The 16,864-nt window shown below is 36.3% G+C and overlaps 2 protein-coding genes across 6 annotated transcripts; one reads left to right on the top strand and one right to left on the bottom strand.

Moving 5' to 3' along the window:
• The first annotated feature begins 109 nt into the window (after positions 1-109).
• Positions 110-8,376, top strand: LOC105161754 (heterogeneous nuclear ribonucleoprotein Q). Of its 5 annotated transcripts, none has more exons than XM_020693879.2 (9): positions 110-285; positions 2,917-3,969; positions 4,051-4,167; positions 4,309-4,449; positions 4,576-4,746; positions 5,544-5,751; positions 5,860-6,035; positions 7,436-7,518; positions 7,827-8,376. In XM_020693879.2, the coding sequence occupies exons 2-9, from the start codon at positions 3,535-3,537 to the stop codon at positions 7,957-7,959; spliced, it is 1,464 nt and encodes a 487-aa protein (XP_020549538.1). In that variant the 5' UTR covers positions 110-285; positions 2,917-3,534; the 3' UTR covers positions 7,960-8,376. The 5 variants fall into 5 exon arrangements, with proteins under 5 accessions (XP_020549538.1, XP_020549539.1, XP_011077858.1 ...); XM_020693880.2 differs by having other exon boundaries at positions 3,205-3,969; XM_011079556.3 differs by having other exon boundaries at positions 3,510-3,969.
• An 870-nt stretch (positions 8,377-9,246) lies between these two features.
• Positions 9,247-11,904, bottom strand: LOC105161755 (F-box/kelch-repeat protein At1g57790). Its single transcript, XM_011079557.3, has 2 exons — positions 11,749-11,904; positions 9,247-10,533 (listed from the first exon to the last, which is right to left on the bottom strand). Exons 1-2 carry the CDS (start codon positions 11,778-11,780, stop codon positions 9,444-9,446), a joined length of 1,122 nt encoding a protein of 373 aa, XP_011077859.1. The 5' UTR covers positions 11,781-11,904; the 3' UTR covers positions 9,247-9,443.
• Positions 11,905-16,864: the final 4,960 nt, after the last annotated feature.

Raw genomic sequence — 16,864 nt, forward strand, 5'->3', positions numbered from 1 at the left:
GGATGAAGTGTAATTTATGAGCATCAATATCAATAATTCAAATTAATAAATAAGTCACATGAAATTAAAATAAAGAACAATAAGGAATCACTAATTTGCCAATGATACCCTCGGCAAGGGCGTCGGGGTCGGGACAAATCTGTCATAGCCACATCCGAGAAAATTACTCCAAATTTCAATCGAGCCAGTCGACTAGGGTTTCCAAATTACAACAAGAAGCGAGTGTACGACTTGGTTCGTTCCAGGAAACCAACAGCTTGAAAAAGAGGGAGATATATTTTGTTGGTATGTGAATAATTGCACGTATTTAGCTTTCCCGTTTCCTGTTCTACGTTTTTCCGGTAAAGTTGGTCTTTTATGTTCGATGGAACTTTGAATTAAATTTTTTCTATTTAATTTTGTTCAAAACCCCGCTTCTGTTTGAATATGTGTGGGTTCTGTTTTTAGCAAATTAGGGTTTAGTTAAGTTCTTATCAGATGCACATTTTTTGAATCTTATGGCGCGTAATTTGTGTGAATAAACTTACTTTAGAGGTTTCTTCTGTGGGCAAATTGTATGTGGAGTTTATGCGTGTGCTTTTGTGGTGTTGAAGAATGTAGGTTTGGTAGCCTAGCGAAAGCTTCCTGAGCGTAAATTAGTTTATATGTTTCTCTGAGAAGATAACATGTAGCAATGTGAGCTTAGTTTGGGATTTAAGTGCTGGATGATTGCGTGGCTTGATGTCATGGTTGCATGAATGAAACTAGTTAGGCAACCTTTGATTTACACTTTGAAAGCCTAGTGTAGGTGAATCTAAGTAGTTATCTTACATCTGAATGATCTTACTCCAACTTATCAAGACTTGAGGTTGTAATGGTGAAAGGAAAGTTTGGTGCATAATCAGGGACACTGAAAATTTAACCTAATGCAATCTTAGATTTCTTGAGTGATGGGCTGAAGATATCACAATAGAACCACTATTTGAGTTTGACAAAAGAGCTTCCAAATCCAGCACACAAGTAGAATGATAATTTAGTACAATTTTTCTGCTTATTGATATACTGAGCCTATTAAAACAGACTAGAGGTGAGTTCTGTACTAGATGTGGCAGATTGACTTTTTTCTTTTGCTGTTTTTATTTGTTTTGTTTAAGAGACGGTATAGTCATTTTGAAGTTTGTTAAGTTGACTATACTATTCAGGATACAACAATTTTAATGGGATGCTCACAGTTATCTTACATGATCTATGGTATTGAGCCAATTGCTGCTTCTGGCCTACGTGACATGGTGATCCTGTGCCTTCATAGCCCAATGCAACAATTTTGTACTAAGAACCTCTTTTAATTGTCAATTACTTCTCCTACAATACCACCATCCTCTTCCCCATCTCACCTCTTGTGCTTCCCCAGCCCAAACTTGACATCTGAAATAAAAATATGCGCGCCAGCCAATTTAATGTGCCTTTGTTCTGTTGTCATCTAATTTATAGTGCGCTTTAGAATAACTAATATAATATTACATATGATATGTATATATATTGTCATATCTCATATGCTATTTTGTCTTCACCTTGTTTTGGATATTTCAAGATATCTTATTGGTGATCGACATAGATAGAAGTGAAAAGAACATATATGTGAAGTGGAAGCTTCTGGTAGAATAAAAGGATCGAGTCATCAGTGCTAGTTATATCAACCTCAGCGACTTGTTTTGCTTTCTGAACTTTCTATCCAATCTCTGTTGCAATTGGCATCGCCTCCTTTAGTATTGCTTCTAATGGATTGAATGATAGGCACTGTTAAAGAACTTCAAATATGATGAGTAAGAACAAAGCACTGGGAGTGGATAATAGTAAAAGAAGCTTATTATTGAGATGCCTTCTTTTATGTGGACTTATTCAGCATAGGTTATCTAGGGTACTCTTCTAAATTCTCTTCATGCCTATTGTCAAAGGTTGCTAAGTCAAGTTCTAGTTGAGATGAAGTATGGCCCACCTTGCCCTAATTTGAATTGAATGTCTGAATTGACAGATGTTTTAGGCTTTTTAAGCTTATTTTCTTATTCATGTATTGTGATTCTTGATGCAAGAAGGCAATTTCTGGGAGGATAGTTCCTCTTCAACCTATTGGGAGAAAGGGAGGCTGCTAAATTTTGGGCTTCTACAGTGTATTGAAAATTGTATTCAAGATTTGATTTTCATGTAAGATTGAAATCCTTCACACTGGATATGGTTTTTAAATTGGTGGAATACAGTGCTACTGAGACTCTCTCCTGGGGTTAGTCCATCTCCAACCAAGAAACTGTTGAATTAGAATTTACAAAAGATAGAGAATGGAAAGTCCCATGGCACGCACTGTTTTTCCCTTAATGCATCCCTTGGTCCTCGTCCTCACATCTTTGCCTGGATTCTTTCATTCACATCCTGGATTTCTTTTGGTTCGTCCATTTAAGATGTTTTGTCTCATAAAAGAAACAAAATAAAAGGTCAAAACGTAAATAATGGGTGAATGTCAAGCTGTTTTTGGGTGCAAAAACTGGTGCTACAGTTTCTGAAGATTTGAATGGAAAGTTGGAAACAGTAAGAGAGTCATGGAAAGGATGAAGTAGGACAGCATGGTTTGAACACTTAGAAGAGAGAAATTAGAAGAGACAGAAAGCACTTGATCAATGGCAAGTGGACTAACATTGATTTTTATTTATTCTATAAGTTTCATGTATTTTCTTTTTTCCCATTGGAATGATTCTTAACTAATATTATAATTCCTAATTGTAAGTCTGGAGCCACTGGTTGTGCTATGCATGGTTTTGCATTTCAACTTTATAAAACTGTAAAAAAGTTCTGAATTGTTCTGATATGAGCAATGGTTTTGTTAAATGCATTTAAGGTTGCTCATCAATCAGTTCATTCATATTTCCTGTGCATTAACTGCTGCAGGAAATTTAGAGACTGGGCATGTATTCAAGAAGTGGAACTAATCTTTTTAAGCAATCATCTAATTATGGAACGTGTAGCATTTGATTTATTGGGGACACTCTCTTAGTGACACAATACTCTATTGTGTCCTATTCGAGAAAGATTACCTATTGTGATTTTCATATCCTTGCTTTCTGTTTCTCATTTCTTATTATTTGCTCCTTCCACTCCATTTTTTAGTGTGAGTGCTTTTATTCTGGAAAGTAATATAGACTGAATGTTTGGCCTTTTTCTTTTTTCTGGCATCAGTCGTTGTCTATATTTCAAGATATTCACTGCTTCATTGATTTAGCGCCTGTTGAGCATCATGCTCCTCTTGATTGCAATTCAGCATTCTCTCTGCCTGTTTCTGTTTGTACTACATTTTGTCACCCCCTGTTTTAGAATTGTTCACTTTGAAAACTCCTTGGAGCCATACCTCATGGAACCAATTCAATCAAGATTCTTACTCTGGAGCTCCTTATGGCCTTCCTTTTTGTTACCGCCTATCCACATTTTTCTTCTTTCTTTTGCAAATGCTTCCGGCTTCTGCGCTTTTCTCATAGGTGCAATAGAAGCTTGTCTTGTTAGAGATATAAGATGCCAAGGACAACGACCAGTTCTGCAGCTACTAAATCAACTGAGCCTGAGAATCCTGTTGAGACTGAAGAGCAGGTTGAACTTGGTGCCGACAACGACATGGACGAGACCTTGGAGGAAGAAGTTGAGTATGAAGAAGTAGAGGAAGAAGTGGAAGAAGAGGAAGATGTTGAGGAGGTGGAAGAAGAGGAAGATGTTGAGGAGGTGGAAGAAGAGGAAGAGGAGGAAGATGGTCATGGACATGATGCTCAAAAGGAGACTGATGGTGATGACGACATGGAAAATGGTGAAGGTGAAGGAGACTTGGAAAAAAAGCATTCTGAGCTTCTTGCACTTCCTCCACATGGTTCAGAGGTGTACCTTGGTGGGATCTCTCAAGATACTTCTGAAGATGACCTGAAGCACTTTTGTGAATCAATAGGGGAAGTTACAGAGGTAAAGTAAGTTCCATTTTCATACAGCAGAGGGAGTTTGTTATGATTCTATAACTTACGTGGAAATGCATTTTATCAACAGGTCAGGATAATGAAGGGAAAAGATTCAAATGAAAACAAGGGATATGCTTTTGTAACCTTTAGGACCAAGGAATTGGCATCTAAGGCTATTAAGGAGCTTAATAATACTGAACTGAAGGTACAGAGTACAGGCTTTTTTGCACGCAAAGACACATTTAACAAAATTAGGAAATACTTGTACACAGTTTGTTCCCTAAGGAATTTATCCTATGTGACATCTTATTAAATCTAATAATTTGTATCTGTGGAACTCTCTCAGGGGAAAAGGCTGAAGTGTTCTACGTCTCAAGCAAAACATAAGCTGTTCATAGGTAATGTGCCCAGAAACTGGGGAGAGGAGGATATGAAGAAAGTTGTGAATAAAGTAGGGCCTGGGGTTGTCGCGGTGGAACTTTTAAAGGTTCATACTTCTCTACTTTGACAAGGTCTTTTGTTATCTTTCTAGCTTTCTAGTTTGCGACACAGTTGGTCCTGCTTTTCTTGTTCACCAAAATGTTTCGGTAATATGTGAATCTTTTCTACATAGGACCCACAAAACTCAAGTCGGAATCGTGGATTCGCATTCATTGAGTATTATAATCATGCTTGTGCTGAGTATTCAAGACAAAAGATGTCTAACCCAAAATTCAAGCTTGATGATAATGCTCCAACTGTGAGCTGGGCTGATCCAAAAAGTGCTGAATCTTCTTCTTCTCAGGTCTTTATTATTTGCTGTTTCTTCATTGTAATTTTGCTTCACCCTGTTAATAATCAAGTAATGGCGCCGTGATCTGATTGCTATGTGTGTGGTGAATATGATTTTCAGTTAGTCCTGACATGTAGATCATACTCTGAAATGTTAGTCTCGCTCCATCTTTCTGGAAAAGGTGTTCCAATACCAAAATCCAATTCTGATTGTTATTGTTAAATTCCAGTGTCAATTTTTTCCAATGTAAACTTTTCAATTGATTATTGAAAAAGGTGGGCAAAGAAAACCTTAACTTGATTGCTGCAGCATGAGGAAGGCACTATTCAAATTCGGGCAAGTTGATTGTTCTTTACCCTTTTTTCCTTAGACTTCTAGTGGTCACTCAACTTTAGTTGGCAATTGTGCGGTCCTATTAATCCGGTGTTGCTTTCTTTTTCTATGTAGGGCATGATATCATAAAGTTGAGTGATTCCTTAATTTGAGGTTGAAATAAAGTTATTGAGAAATAGGAGGCTTAGTTCTAAATATTCAGTTTTATTTGAATCCTTTATGAGATCTATTAATTGGATTTACTGTACTAAGCAATCTAATTAGGCTACTAGCAATTATGCTACTTCATCATCCAATATCTGCTATGTATGAGTCCTTTGTGATTGGTTCTGGAGTGAACATGTCTCTTTTCACTAATTTGTTTGACAAAGACTTTCCATTGCTTCTACTTCAGTTTTCAAGATTTCGTGATGCTTTAGTGTTTGTGGCAAATTGCCCTGTGTTTACTAGAGACTGATTGGCTTCCTGTTGGATAGGTCAAAGCAGTCTATGTGAAAAACTTGCCAAAAGATATTACTCAGGATCAGCTTAAGGAATTGTTCGAACGGCATGGGAAGATTACAAAAGTTGTTCTTCCTCCAGCAAAACCTGGACAAGAAAAGAGCAGATATGGTTTTGTTCACTTTGCTGAAAGATCAAGTGCCATGAAAGCTCTTAAGAACACAGAGAAATATGAGATTGATGGTGACACTGAATTCCCTAATATTTTCCAGTATTGTCATCCTTGATCAGGAACTCCAATGGATACAATTCAACTTCATTCTTATTCTTGTGTTGGGTTGTTTTTCACAGGACAAGTAGTAGAATGTTCACTTGCAAAACCACAGACAGATCAGAAAACGACAGGGGGGTCAAATTCACATAAGGCGGCAATATTTCCAACTTACCCCCCTCGCATGGGATACGGCTTGGTTGGAGCCCCTTATGGTGCTCTAGGTGCAGGATATTCGGGTGCAAACTTTGCTCAAGTAAGACGTCTTATGTTTCTTTTCCTGCTCTCTATTTTCTCACGTCCTGAGACTCTGGAACTTCCTCAATCATTTGTATTCACGTCATGCTTCTTTGGTCTGTGTCATATGTCCTGACATCCTTAAACCCTTTGACTCTTTTGGCCTTTTATCAATGTTTTACTTTTGGAATTTGCAGAGGCCACAGCTACATCATTACATTAACTTGCTTGTCCCCTTTATACTTGGGTCTATGGTACTCCTGTTTCGGAAAGCCTTTCCGATCTGCAGAATTGATCATCCATTGCTATCTTCACGATACAATAGTTTCAGAACAAATTTTAGAGGGTAGTTAAATGCCAAATTTTGTAGGCTACTTTTGTAACCTACTCCATGTTTAAGATAATATGGTGACACAAAAAAACATCAATCCAGCGAGTTTGACTCATCGAAGTTAACACAGGGAATATTTTGTTTGCAATTGGTTGATAGAGGCATATTTCAGGAAATTATGTCACTTTTAAAAGAATGTCCAAAAATTGGTTATATTTTGTATTTTGCCAAGATGACAGTAGTAACAGCTATTTTTCGTGTTTTATCTTTCTTTTTCCTGGAACCATAAGCAACTGCATATAATTGGATGGCATCCATAACCACATGACCTTTTCCTTTTTAAAGGTCCGTTCCAACTGCCTTCACCATCCACGAACCACTCCAGCAGCCATGTATACATATAGCCCTCATGACAGTCATCTTAGGTAAAACTAGGTACTATTGCTATACTGCTACAAGAACCTGGGACATGTCTTCTGTTACTGATGGAACATCGAAAAAGTTACATGCAGCATCTTAGCACTAACTTTAACTTGAGGCTAAAATATTGATGTTGTGCCCATATGTGAGCTTGTTCCCATTTTGTAGATTTTGGCAAGAGGTAGGGTTTGGAGGGGAAGGGGGTGGAGTGGTTTATACACATTGTGAGAAGGCAGACAGGTTTAAGTCTGGAAGAGGATGGCAGACTGGAAAGTATGGTATTACTTTGTAAGTAAATATGGTTTCTGTTGCAACATAATCAATGCACTCACTGGCTTGGTTGCACGGAATTAGATACCCCTGTTCGACGGTCTTGTTCTAGATGCCAGATTTACCGTCTTTCAAGTTTGGGTGAGGTAAATTGAATTGGTTATGTGGAATTAGATATGAACACCAAATAATTGGGTTATGATTTTGAATTTTGTTATGTCTATTTCGTTTTACATATCAAAGACGACCTGATGACTACTTCTGTCCACTGGTGTTATTCCATTTGGATGTTAGATCCAGAATTTGATTCCAAATAGTAAAAAATAACATGTGTGTTGTCTGCATTCAATTATGCTCTTTGTCATATTTATCTGCTGACTTCACATTCGCTTTTGCAGCCCCTAATCTATGGAAGAGGAGCTGCCCCTGGCATGGCTATGGTGCCAATGCTTCTGCCTGATGGGAGGATTGGATACGTACTGTAAGTGAAATTCTTTTAGCAATTGCCTTTTGGTGGAGATGATGAATTTTAAGATCTGTACACTAAGCAAGAATCTAAGTAAGAATGTACAAATCAGAAGGTAAAGCCAAATGGAGAATATACAGAATTTTAGCTGTTGTACTTCGTTGAATTGATCTTGACGGCAAAGCTAGGCCTTTTTTAGAATAGATTCCTGCCAAAATTCTAGAACTGCTGTATGACTGGGGATGAGTTCTCTCATATGGTTGTCGACCGATCACTCTTTTTCATTTTGTTGTTCAACTGTATTTGGTTTGTCTCCTGTCTAGGCAACAGCCTGGAGTGCAGCCCCACACCCCACCACAGCAAAGAGGTGGCCGCAGCGGTGGGGGAGGAAGTTCAAGCGGGGGAAGACGTGGTAGTGATAGTGGACGTGGACGTGCTCGCTATCATCCTTATTAGTTAGATATTAATTGCAAGCAACCTCAGCAACGTCTGCTGTTCTTTTTCTTTCTTCTCCATGTTTCTTTTTCCTTCTTTTAAAGAGGAATGTTGCTGGTCGCCCGACTTCTCCCCAAGGTGGTGACTATCAGCTTCCAGTATCCAAGTGGAGAGGCCAGGAATCTACTGCTCTAGTGACTTTAGCGCCCGGAAGATTATTCCATGCACCTTGCCCCAAACAGTTGTTTGTATTGGCACGGGGCTGAAAACTTTGATATGTTGCAAATATAGAAAATGGATCTAGGGATGTAGTAACTTTCAAGATTGTAGTCAGTTGAAAGCTTTTTTCTGGACATCTGCGTGTGTTCCTATGTCAATTGTCCTTAAAGTCTGCGATTCCGTTGTATTTTCCCATTCATAATCAAATTATTACTGTTATCAGTGTTTTATAACTGCCATAAACAACAAACACACTCTGGATGAAATACTATGTCTTGGATTAAAAATTAAAGAACTCACATCCCAATAATACTTGGATGTACGGTCCCAATAATATTTAATCCGTTAAGAATCGGTATTCCTGTTGCCTTCATTTGCATTTGGCTAATGAACGACGGCTTTTTTGCATCCGGGACCCCTTAACTTAATGCTCTCTCGCTCTCTCTCACACACACACACGCACGCACGCGAATGAAAATAAGAAAGAAAGATAGTCGGTGGAAGTTAGGAGGGACCCTTTCGTCGCAAATCATCTTCAATCAGAGTGAGTGGAATTCTGCATACCACATTTTTCCACGCGAAAAGTAGGCGGAGGGGGTGAAAGCCATGTTGGCAAAGGACAGCAATTCGCAAAATTCTAAGTTCTCCAATACAGATAAATGCACAAGTCAAACCAAATGACTGGTATTTGACATGTACTCTACTGTTTTTCCATAAAAATAATGAGAAACGAAAATAAAAGGAACTTCTATGATTAGAAGAATAAAGCAAATTCACCTCCTATCCTATCGTATGAATCGAAATTCAATCGACCATCACACCAACACTTCAATAATATAGCTGAAGGATTTACACCTGCTTCCGCAGCCGCTATTTAAAGTTACACATCACAATGCTACAACGAATAACACGGAAACACGATCGAGCGTTGTGCTTATAGAGTTACAGCATATCTACTACATCAAGTTTAACCTCTAACATGACATATATCAGCAAGTGTCTCCAGTCTCCAACATAACAATCATTTTTCTTGATAACATACGTAATTTTTCTTTCCTGTCTAAAAGCAATTAAAAGAGAGAGACAGACTGGAGGATAAAATTTTTGCATGATATCATGCGAATATATGTTAATCCAGAAACAATAGCAAGACAAAAGAAATACACCGTAATTCGCTATTGCTATACTCAATGTAGTATACCATTTGTCCTATGTCTGTCGTTTGCCTACAAGTCAGTTCATAAGATAGCATTAACTATATATTTTCACCACTCTAGCTGCCATCTTTAGAGAATAGTTGAAACGTCTTCAGGTGGGTCAATCCAAATGCTCTGGAAAGGATCTTGCTGTCCCCAATCATAAGGCTGCTTTCGAGGATAATATCTGTCATGGTCGACAGAATATGTGACACAGCGCTTCCCATAATATAGAACCTTAGAGAAATAAACATTGTTTCTCATCTTCCCAAGAAGATCAGCCCGAACATGGGAAGACAAAAAGTTCGCAAAGAATGTCATTCCTTCTAAAGATCCCATCTCCACCCAAACTTGTTTCATCTCGTCCAACTTGTATATGATGGGGTTCACAGCAGCACAAGTGTACACAACAAAAATATCCCCATTATACTCTGCCATGAATTTGCCTTTCCACCAGTTCTCAGCAGAAATGTACTCTGTGCATTTAGGTGGAGGCACAGAGAGAACCGCCCAAATACCGTTAGTTGTGTTATAAATCCCAAGCCAACCAGTAAGACTCAAACAGTAGAAACGACCCCTGGAGAAGACTATCTTAGTCCAGATGCTGCTGACAAAGGGAAGCTGGTTTTCAAAATGGATGGTGGTCCATGCATCATCTCCAGGCCGACAAGTGCTAACTGCAACAAGCATGGGGTTAACATGCTTAACTGTAAAAAGGATACAGTTATCAGATGTTGGCGCAGCTGAACAGGCAACTATTTGGTGAGCCAACTGTAGCTTAGGAAGTTTGATCAACTCCACAGTATAAGGGGAAAAGAAGAAGACGCGCCGAGTTCTAGGCTTGGATAACAGCAACCAACCATCCTTGGCATAACAGATCCTAGAGCCCTTTAACTCTGGCAAATCCAGGGAATATGTTTTGCGTTGAGTAGGGTCATAGAAATCATACAAGTTGCCCTCTTTTGGGCAAATCATAAGCCAGGGACACCTGTCAGACTTTCGGACAGAGGTTGCAACAGCTTGCCAGGATTTGCAGACAGCAGAAGCACGGATGTTATCTCTCAAGTCTAATGGAGAAAGAATCAGCTCCAAAAGCTCCTTTGGGAGATCAGCCGCTGCTGAATTTTGCTTATCCGGCCCACTTGAAACTCTTTGATCTTCCTTGATTGTATCAACCAACCTACAAGCATGAAAATATACATTCAGGTTCATGGACCAAAATCAATCTCTGGTTCTATGCTTATTGAGAACCGAAAAAAAGAAAGATCTAATCCATTCATATTGATACTAATCAAATCACTGTCTCAAAGAAAAACTAGAAGCAATGTGCTGTATATGACAGCCTGCATTAATCACGCACGAATGCAAAAGTAGGGATATGTCATGAAAAAATCTAGATGAATGATTCCCTCAAAACTGTCACCTTTACTCTTACAAAGCCAACTTTCACATATTTGATGTAATAGCAGACAGGTATTTATGTGTCATTGGTCAGTTGGAAAGCTAGGAGTTTCAAGCCAACACCATGCGTTCGAGTTTTATATTAAACAAGAAACTCTGATGCATAGCATGGTACCCTTTTCCTTTATGAACTAAAGAGGCCGCAGAAAAACAGAATCATGAAAGCACAGAATCATGCCTAATAAGATAAACAGGAGAAGGCCTTCTATTATCTATAACACAAACAGTGTCATAGCTTGCAGTAGACACTTCATCGCATCTCTATCAGGCAGATCCGTGGCCTATCCAATTCGTGTTCCTTGTATATTCAAATCAAAGTCCGACTTGATTCAATGCCGGTGATAAATCAATGAAATACATTTGGAAACCAAAATGTTACAAATGATGCATGGTTTTGAAGTCACTCTTGAAAAAAATGCAATTCCCATGGGCTTTATACACAACCCCTATGGCTAGAGTTCAATGCATCTAATCACCAAAATAGATCTGGAAACCAGAATTTTCGCAAAAATGATGCATGGTTTCGAATTTACCTTGAAAAGATTTAAAACTCTTATGGGCTTTATACACAACCCCTATGACTAGAGTTAAATGCATTGAAACATGAATCTACGTTTAACACCGAAAAGAGTAATTAAACAACTTTTTAATGTGCAGAGAAACAATTATGAACCCTATTTGCCAACTTCAAATTAGTGTAAATCAAGAAGAGATTGGCAAATCACTCAAATTCCATAACAAGTAGAATCATAGATTCATCCAATCCCATTCTCTTCAAACACTCAATTCTGATTGCATTCAAAATCACACAAACTTTAAAACCTGCAAAAGGGTTAAATTCAGTCACATAGAACAAATCAATCATCAAAACAACATGCAGATATCAATTCCCGCATTCAATTGGTTCAAAAAAAACCCAAAAAAAAGACCTTACTTTCTCTGTTTCGTTCTTCTCCTTCCAGCCATAACTACAAGAACCTAGACGGGATTTTGAGAGAATTCTCTTCAATTTTGTGTGTGTTAGTGTTAGTGTTTGTGTTTGTGTATGTCTCTGAGTGTGTATGTGAAAAAATAGAGAGATACGAGCGTAGTTATAATAATGGGGTGGGGCGTCAGAGCGTTCCAAAAACCCTGTTTTTGTAACACGTGTGGTTTTTTGGGGTGTGTCCTTTTCTCTGTATCGGTTACACTCTTTCGTAATGGACAGCCCACCAATAGCTGGCCGCCACGTAGTAATTAATTTTTTCCCTTTTTTGCTTGATTCCCTATTTATTATAATTAAATTTCTTATTTCAGTAATACAAAAAATATTTAATTCGAGCTTATCCAAAAGATATAATAGAATATTCTAGATGTCACCGCTACGTTCATCCTTATCCTGTCGATACAAATCTATCTAACATCAAATGTAATAAACCAGATTACAAAAAAAATAAATTAAAAAAATCAAAAGAATTACAGATTGCAGAAATTTCTTAATATGAATCTTATTGTAAAATAAGTATTGATTATTTATATATATTTTTTAAAAAGCTATTTCACCTTGAAAATTCAAGAGATTATAACACTTTGAATTTGCAACACAAACATTCCCATGATGCTCTAATTCATGCTAATTTGGACAAACATCATATAAGATTCAAAGTTGAAATAAGCATCTAAAAAAATAAGACTTCAAAACCTATAGAAATTCACTAAGAGTATAAGGCATCATGTAAATTTAAAGATAAAAATTAATTTCATAAGTCCAAAAATAAATTTAAATGTTACCAAGTTTTTCGACGAAGCCAATTGTGGTTCTTTATTGAGTTGATCCTTCGACCTGATGGAAAGTCCAATAAAAGAGTAGGAAGTGGGTGCTAAGTGATAACGGTGACTTAGAGGATGTTTGGCTAAGCTTATTTTTATTTTATAAGCTCTTATATCTTATGAGATGTTTTAAAGATTTAAAAATATTGAGTTTTATTTTGAAAATAAGTTTTTAAAGTGTTTGGATAAAATAAAATATTAAAACTTATAATATCATAGTAATGACCAAAAAAGAAAAACCATTGAACTGTTAAAATTTAGAATCATATAAATAAATATTTCTGTTTTGGGGAAAAACGTCAATTATGTGAAGGATAAAAGTGAAATACTAAAGAGTTTTCGTCTCTTGAATGTTAAAATTAAAGAGTTTAAAAGATCTTATACAAAAGATAGATTGAGTTTATTTTTTTTAAAATGATACGCTAGATTTTATATGATACTCGAGAGTTTATAAGCTTAGCCAAACACACTCTTATATAGAGAGAACGCAGAAAGTAGATCATGGCCCAAGCGAGATAGGTCTTTATGTGGCTTCGTTGGCAATGTTTACGTTAGACCCTGCAACACTAGGAAAAATTAGCAAGAGAGTAATAAAACATATCGAAAGTCTAAGAAGATTTGATTATGATAAAGATAAAACAAGTAAAAGTGATACACGATGAGTAAAATTTTTGTAACTTAAGAACGTGGAGGAGATACATCTTAAGGAAAATGAATGCTTCTGTGACTTGATTAGCAACATCTAGTCGAGATCCAGGTAACGGATTGAGTTACTGGTGAAGTACACAGATCTAGCTGAAAATTTCACAAGATCTAGGAATAATGACAATGAGGGATAAAATGATAGAGATCTATTGTATTTGAAGGACGGAGAGAAATTAGATTGTGACACAAGGGAGATAAGTCTTTTTGTGGCTTGGTTAGCAATATTAAGACAAGATTGGGGATGGTAGGGGGAGTTCTAATAGTAAGGTGTACAGATCTAGTGATCGTGTCACGGGATCTAGGGATAGTAAAAGAGAAACTAATGGCAGTAAGGGAGGAAACGATACAGAATCTTTTGTATTTGAAGGATGGAGAGAAGTTAGATCTCGGCATAAGGGAGACAAGTCTTTCGGTGGCTTGGTTAGAAATATTAAGGCAAGATCTGGGATGATAGGGGTGAGTTCCAGTGGTAGAGTGTACAAATCTGGTGACCAAGTCACGAGATCTAGGGATAGTTAAAGAGAAAAATAGTGATAGTGATATAGAAAACAAGATGAAAATCTCTTCTATATCGGAATACATACCCCAGATATTGGAGAAAATGAACCCTGGCGGTGGACGAAGGTGGTGAGAGCAGTGACTTCAAGATGAGAATTAGTGGGTCGACTGTGTGTTTTTTCGGGGTGAAGATATAATGAAAGTTTTCGCCTTTTTATAGAGGAGGGAGCGCCGCCAGCGACAATGAGAGGTGAAAAAACCCTAGAAGTCACATCTTCATAAAGAGAAAAGTCACGTGGATAGGAGCGGCGCCCAACGACAATGAGAGGTAAAAACCCTAGAAGTCACTTCATAAAGAGAAAAAATGACGTGGATGGATAGAATATCGACTATTTCAATTTACTTTATTTTCTTTATACAATATCTTACAAGTATAGCAAAAATATTAATAATATTACAAGCGATCACGAAATTATTTAAGAGAAAGATGAATCAAGATTTACTCACCCAAACTATATACAATTAATTTAGGGAAAAATGTTTAGCATATGACCTTATTATAGTCCTCATATTGAAATTATATTTCATTCTAACATTTCAATTTTGAATGAATATTGGGCTCGTTTATTTTTATAGATTGGTTTTGATATGAAGCCCAACTCAAATTCGATATATCTATGATTATAATCCCATCCAATTGGTGGGACTATAAGCCCATTGAAGTTCGATAAATTGCAAATTTGTATATGTAAAAGATACATATTTACAAAAGTAACCTCACTTATCAATCTATAATGACCATACTACCCTAATCTATAATTTACTGATTTTTCTTCTAATTGTTAAGAAAGGTTTGTGTTTTCATTAGTTTGCATATTCATACAATTTTTTACTAATTCATATAAAATGTTGCCACTTTTTTATCCATATAAGTAAACATGCTTTTTTTTTTATTAAAAAATTAACCAACACAATAAATAAAATATTGGATGATATAATCGAATCTCTCATCCACAATTTTATTACTTATTTATCTACCCAACATTTATTTTATCCAAAAATAATACTCTGTATTGTACAAAATTGTCAAATAATATATTGACTGGACACAGTAATTCAGAAATTTTATAAAATAAATGATAAATATCAATTTTATTTTTCAGACTTCAAAAATTCTGTAGTTATTACGCGTAGAAAAGAAGGAATTCTTAACTTAGAAAAAAAAAAATCATCTTCTGAATAGTTGAAGAGTTTGTGTATTAAAATGTTGTCCAAATAAATGTTGCAATTTACATTATGTTTCAAAGAACTTGTAGAAAATTAAATATATATATATAATAAAGTTAGAAAAAATTATGAAAATCAATTAAAAAGAATTTGATGCGAGCAAAAATACTTGAATCCAATGACTAGATCGACACCAAGAAATTATTCAAATGAAGCAATAAAAACTAATAGAGTACAAATGAGTGTGGTTGAGTGCAAAATTTAAGCTGATAATTCGAACTCTAGAGTTTGATATTTATAGGTGGATGTAGGTCCATACAAATAAGATAAAATCTCCTGTTTTTTGGGATTCAGTTGAGGGAGAGTGCCCTCCTGCAGGAGTCCTCGAACAGGTGATTGTGGTTGGGATAATAATGAGATTCAATTTATCTTTTCCACTACCACGAGTTTCAAACTTTGATAGTTGTAATTTAGCCACTCTTCGACTTTCAAGTGTTAAGATCTCAAATTTTCGGGGATTCAATTGGAAGGAGGCATCCCTCCTCGGGTAGGACTCCGCATTGGTCGCTTGGGCTATTACAATATAACTAAGGATAGATCTCGTCTTGCCTCCTTTGTTGTCAGGTGTTTAGGGCTTTTGGCAACTGATGTTTATCCGCTCCTTGGCTTTTGAGTGAGGTGGTGGAGGTAGTTGGTCCCATGTGGATTGCCATGAGACATCCACGTGGGTTGTCTTTTACTTGGGTCCTTTACTGAGTTTGGGCTCGTTGATTAGTATAAAATATTAGAAAATTTGAGTTGTTCGTTTGGTTCAAAGATTAAATGGATTTTCTGAGTACTTTTAGCTAAATTACTAAGTGATATGTCTCATAATTTAATATGAATTTTCAATATATTTATTAACTATACTGAAATTTGCAATTTTTAGGCTTTGTTTAATTCTAGTTTTTGATTAAATGAGTTATAGAACTACCTAAATTAAATGAATAATTAAAAAATTCAGAATTATTTATAAATGGTTTTCTTTGGTGTATATTTTAAGATTAACTATTAGTAAGAAATTTACTTGATAAAATACACTTGTATTAAAGGCTAAATGACCTTGTTGCCCATCTTCTATTTTTAAGTTTATAGGCACTTCACTCACAGCAGCAATAAACAACCATTGAAGACAGCCATGAAGTCTTCAGTGGTAACTGCCGTAAACCTCCTGATTCAGGCTGAATTTTTCTTTAATGTCCGATTAAATTCAAACATTTTTATTGCAAAAAATTATATCTTGAGACTAAAACATTCATCCAAATGCTCAATGCTTAAAGCCAGGGCCAATGGCACACATGTAAGGCACCCCCCTAGTCTCCATAACAATTCAAACTTAAATTTGGGCTTAAACTTAATATAAAAAATTTATTATAACAATAAACTTCCTATGTGGAATAGAGAACTATGAATGTATTACCCTCATCCCCCACAATTCCTTATATACTTATCAACTCCTTCACTTTTCTCATCATCTACCTATGTGGGACAAGTAACTTTTTCTCTTCTTCTCAAACTCATCTATGGATTTCTTTCATGTAATTAAAAGTTACAACAAATAATTCTCTTGGTAATATGTTGAAACTCGTCGAGATATAAATATAATTTTAATAGTGGTTAAAAGTAGGTAAATACAAAGGGTAAATTACATCTATTCCTCCTGAGGTTTGACTTAATTACGATTACCCCTTCATTGTTTGAGAAATTATAACTACTCCCTTGAATTTAACGACGGTCTAACAACAAGCCCACCCCCGTTTCTATCCAATTTT

This window comes from Sesamum indicum, linkage group LG5 (assembly GCF_026168435.1).
Source record: "Sesamum indicum cultivar Baizhima isolate 11 linkage group LG5, ASM2616843v1, whole genome shotgun sequence".
NCBI lineage: Eukaryota > Viridiplantae > Streptophyta > Magnoliopsida > Lamiales > Pedaliaceae > Sesamum > Sesamum indicum.

Coding starts and splice junctions, on each gene's coding strand:
- LOC105161754 (XM_020693879.2), top strand. CDS start 3,535: ATGCCAAGGACAACGACCAGTTCTGCAGCTACTAAATCAACTGAGCCT. Junction 4,168..4,308: donor TTAATAATACTGAACTGAAG/GTACAGAGTACA, acceptor GAACTCTCTCAG/GGGAAAAGGCTGAAGTGTTC. Junction 7,519..7,826: donor GGGAGGATTGGATACGTACT/GTAAGTGAAATT, acceptor TCTCCTGTCTAG/GCAACAGCCTGGAGTGCAGC.
- LOC105161755 (XM_011079557.3), bottom strand. CDS start 11,780: ATGGCTGGAAGGAGAAGAACGAAACAGAGAAA. Junction 10,534..11,748: donor AGAAGAACGAAACAGAGAAA/GTAAGGTCTTTT, acceptor TCATGCTTGTAG/GTTGGTTGATACAATCAAGG.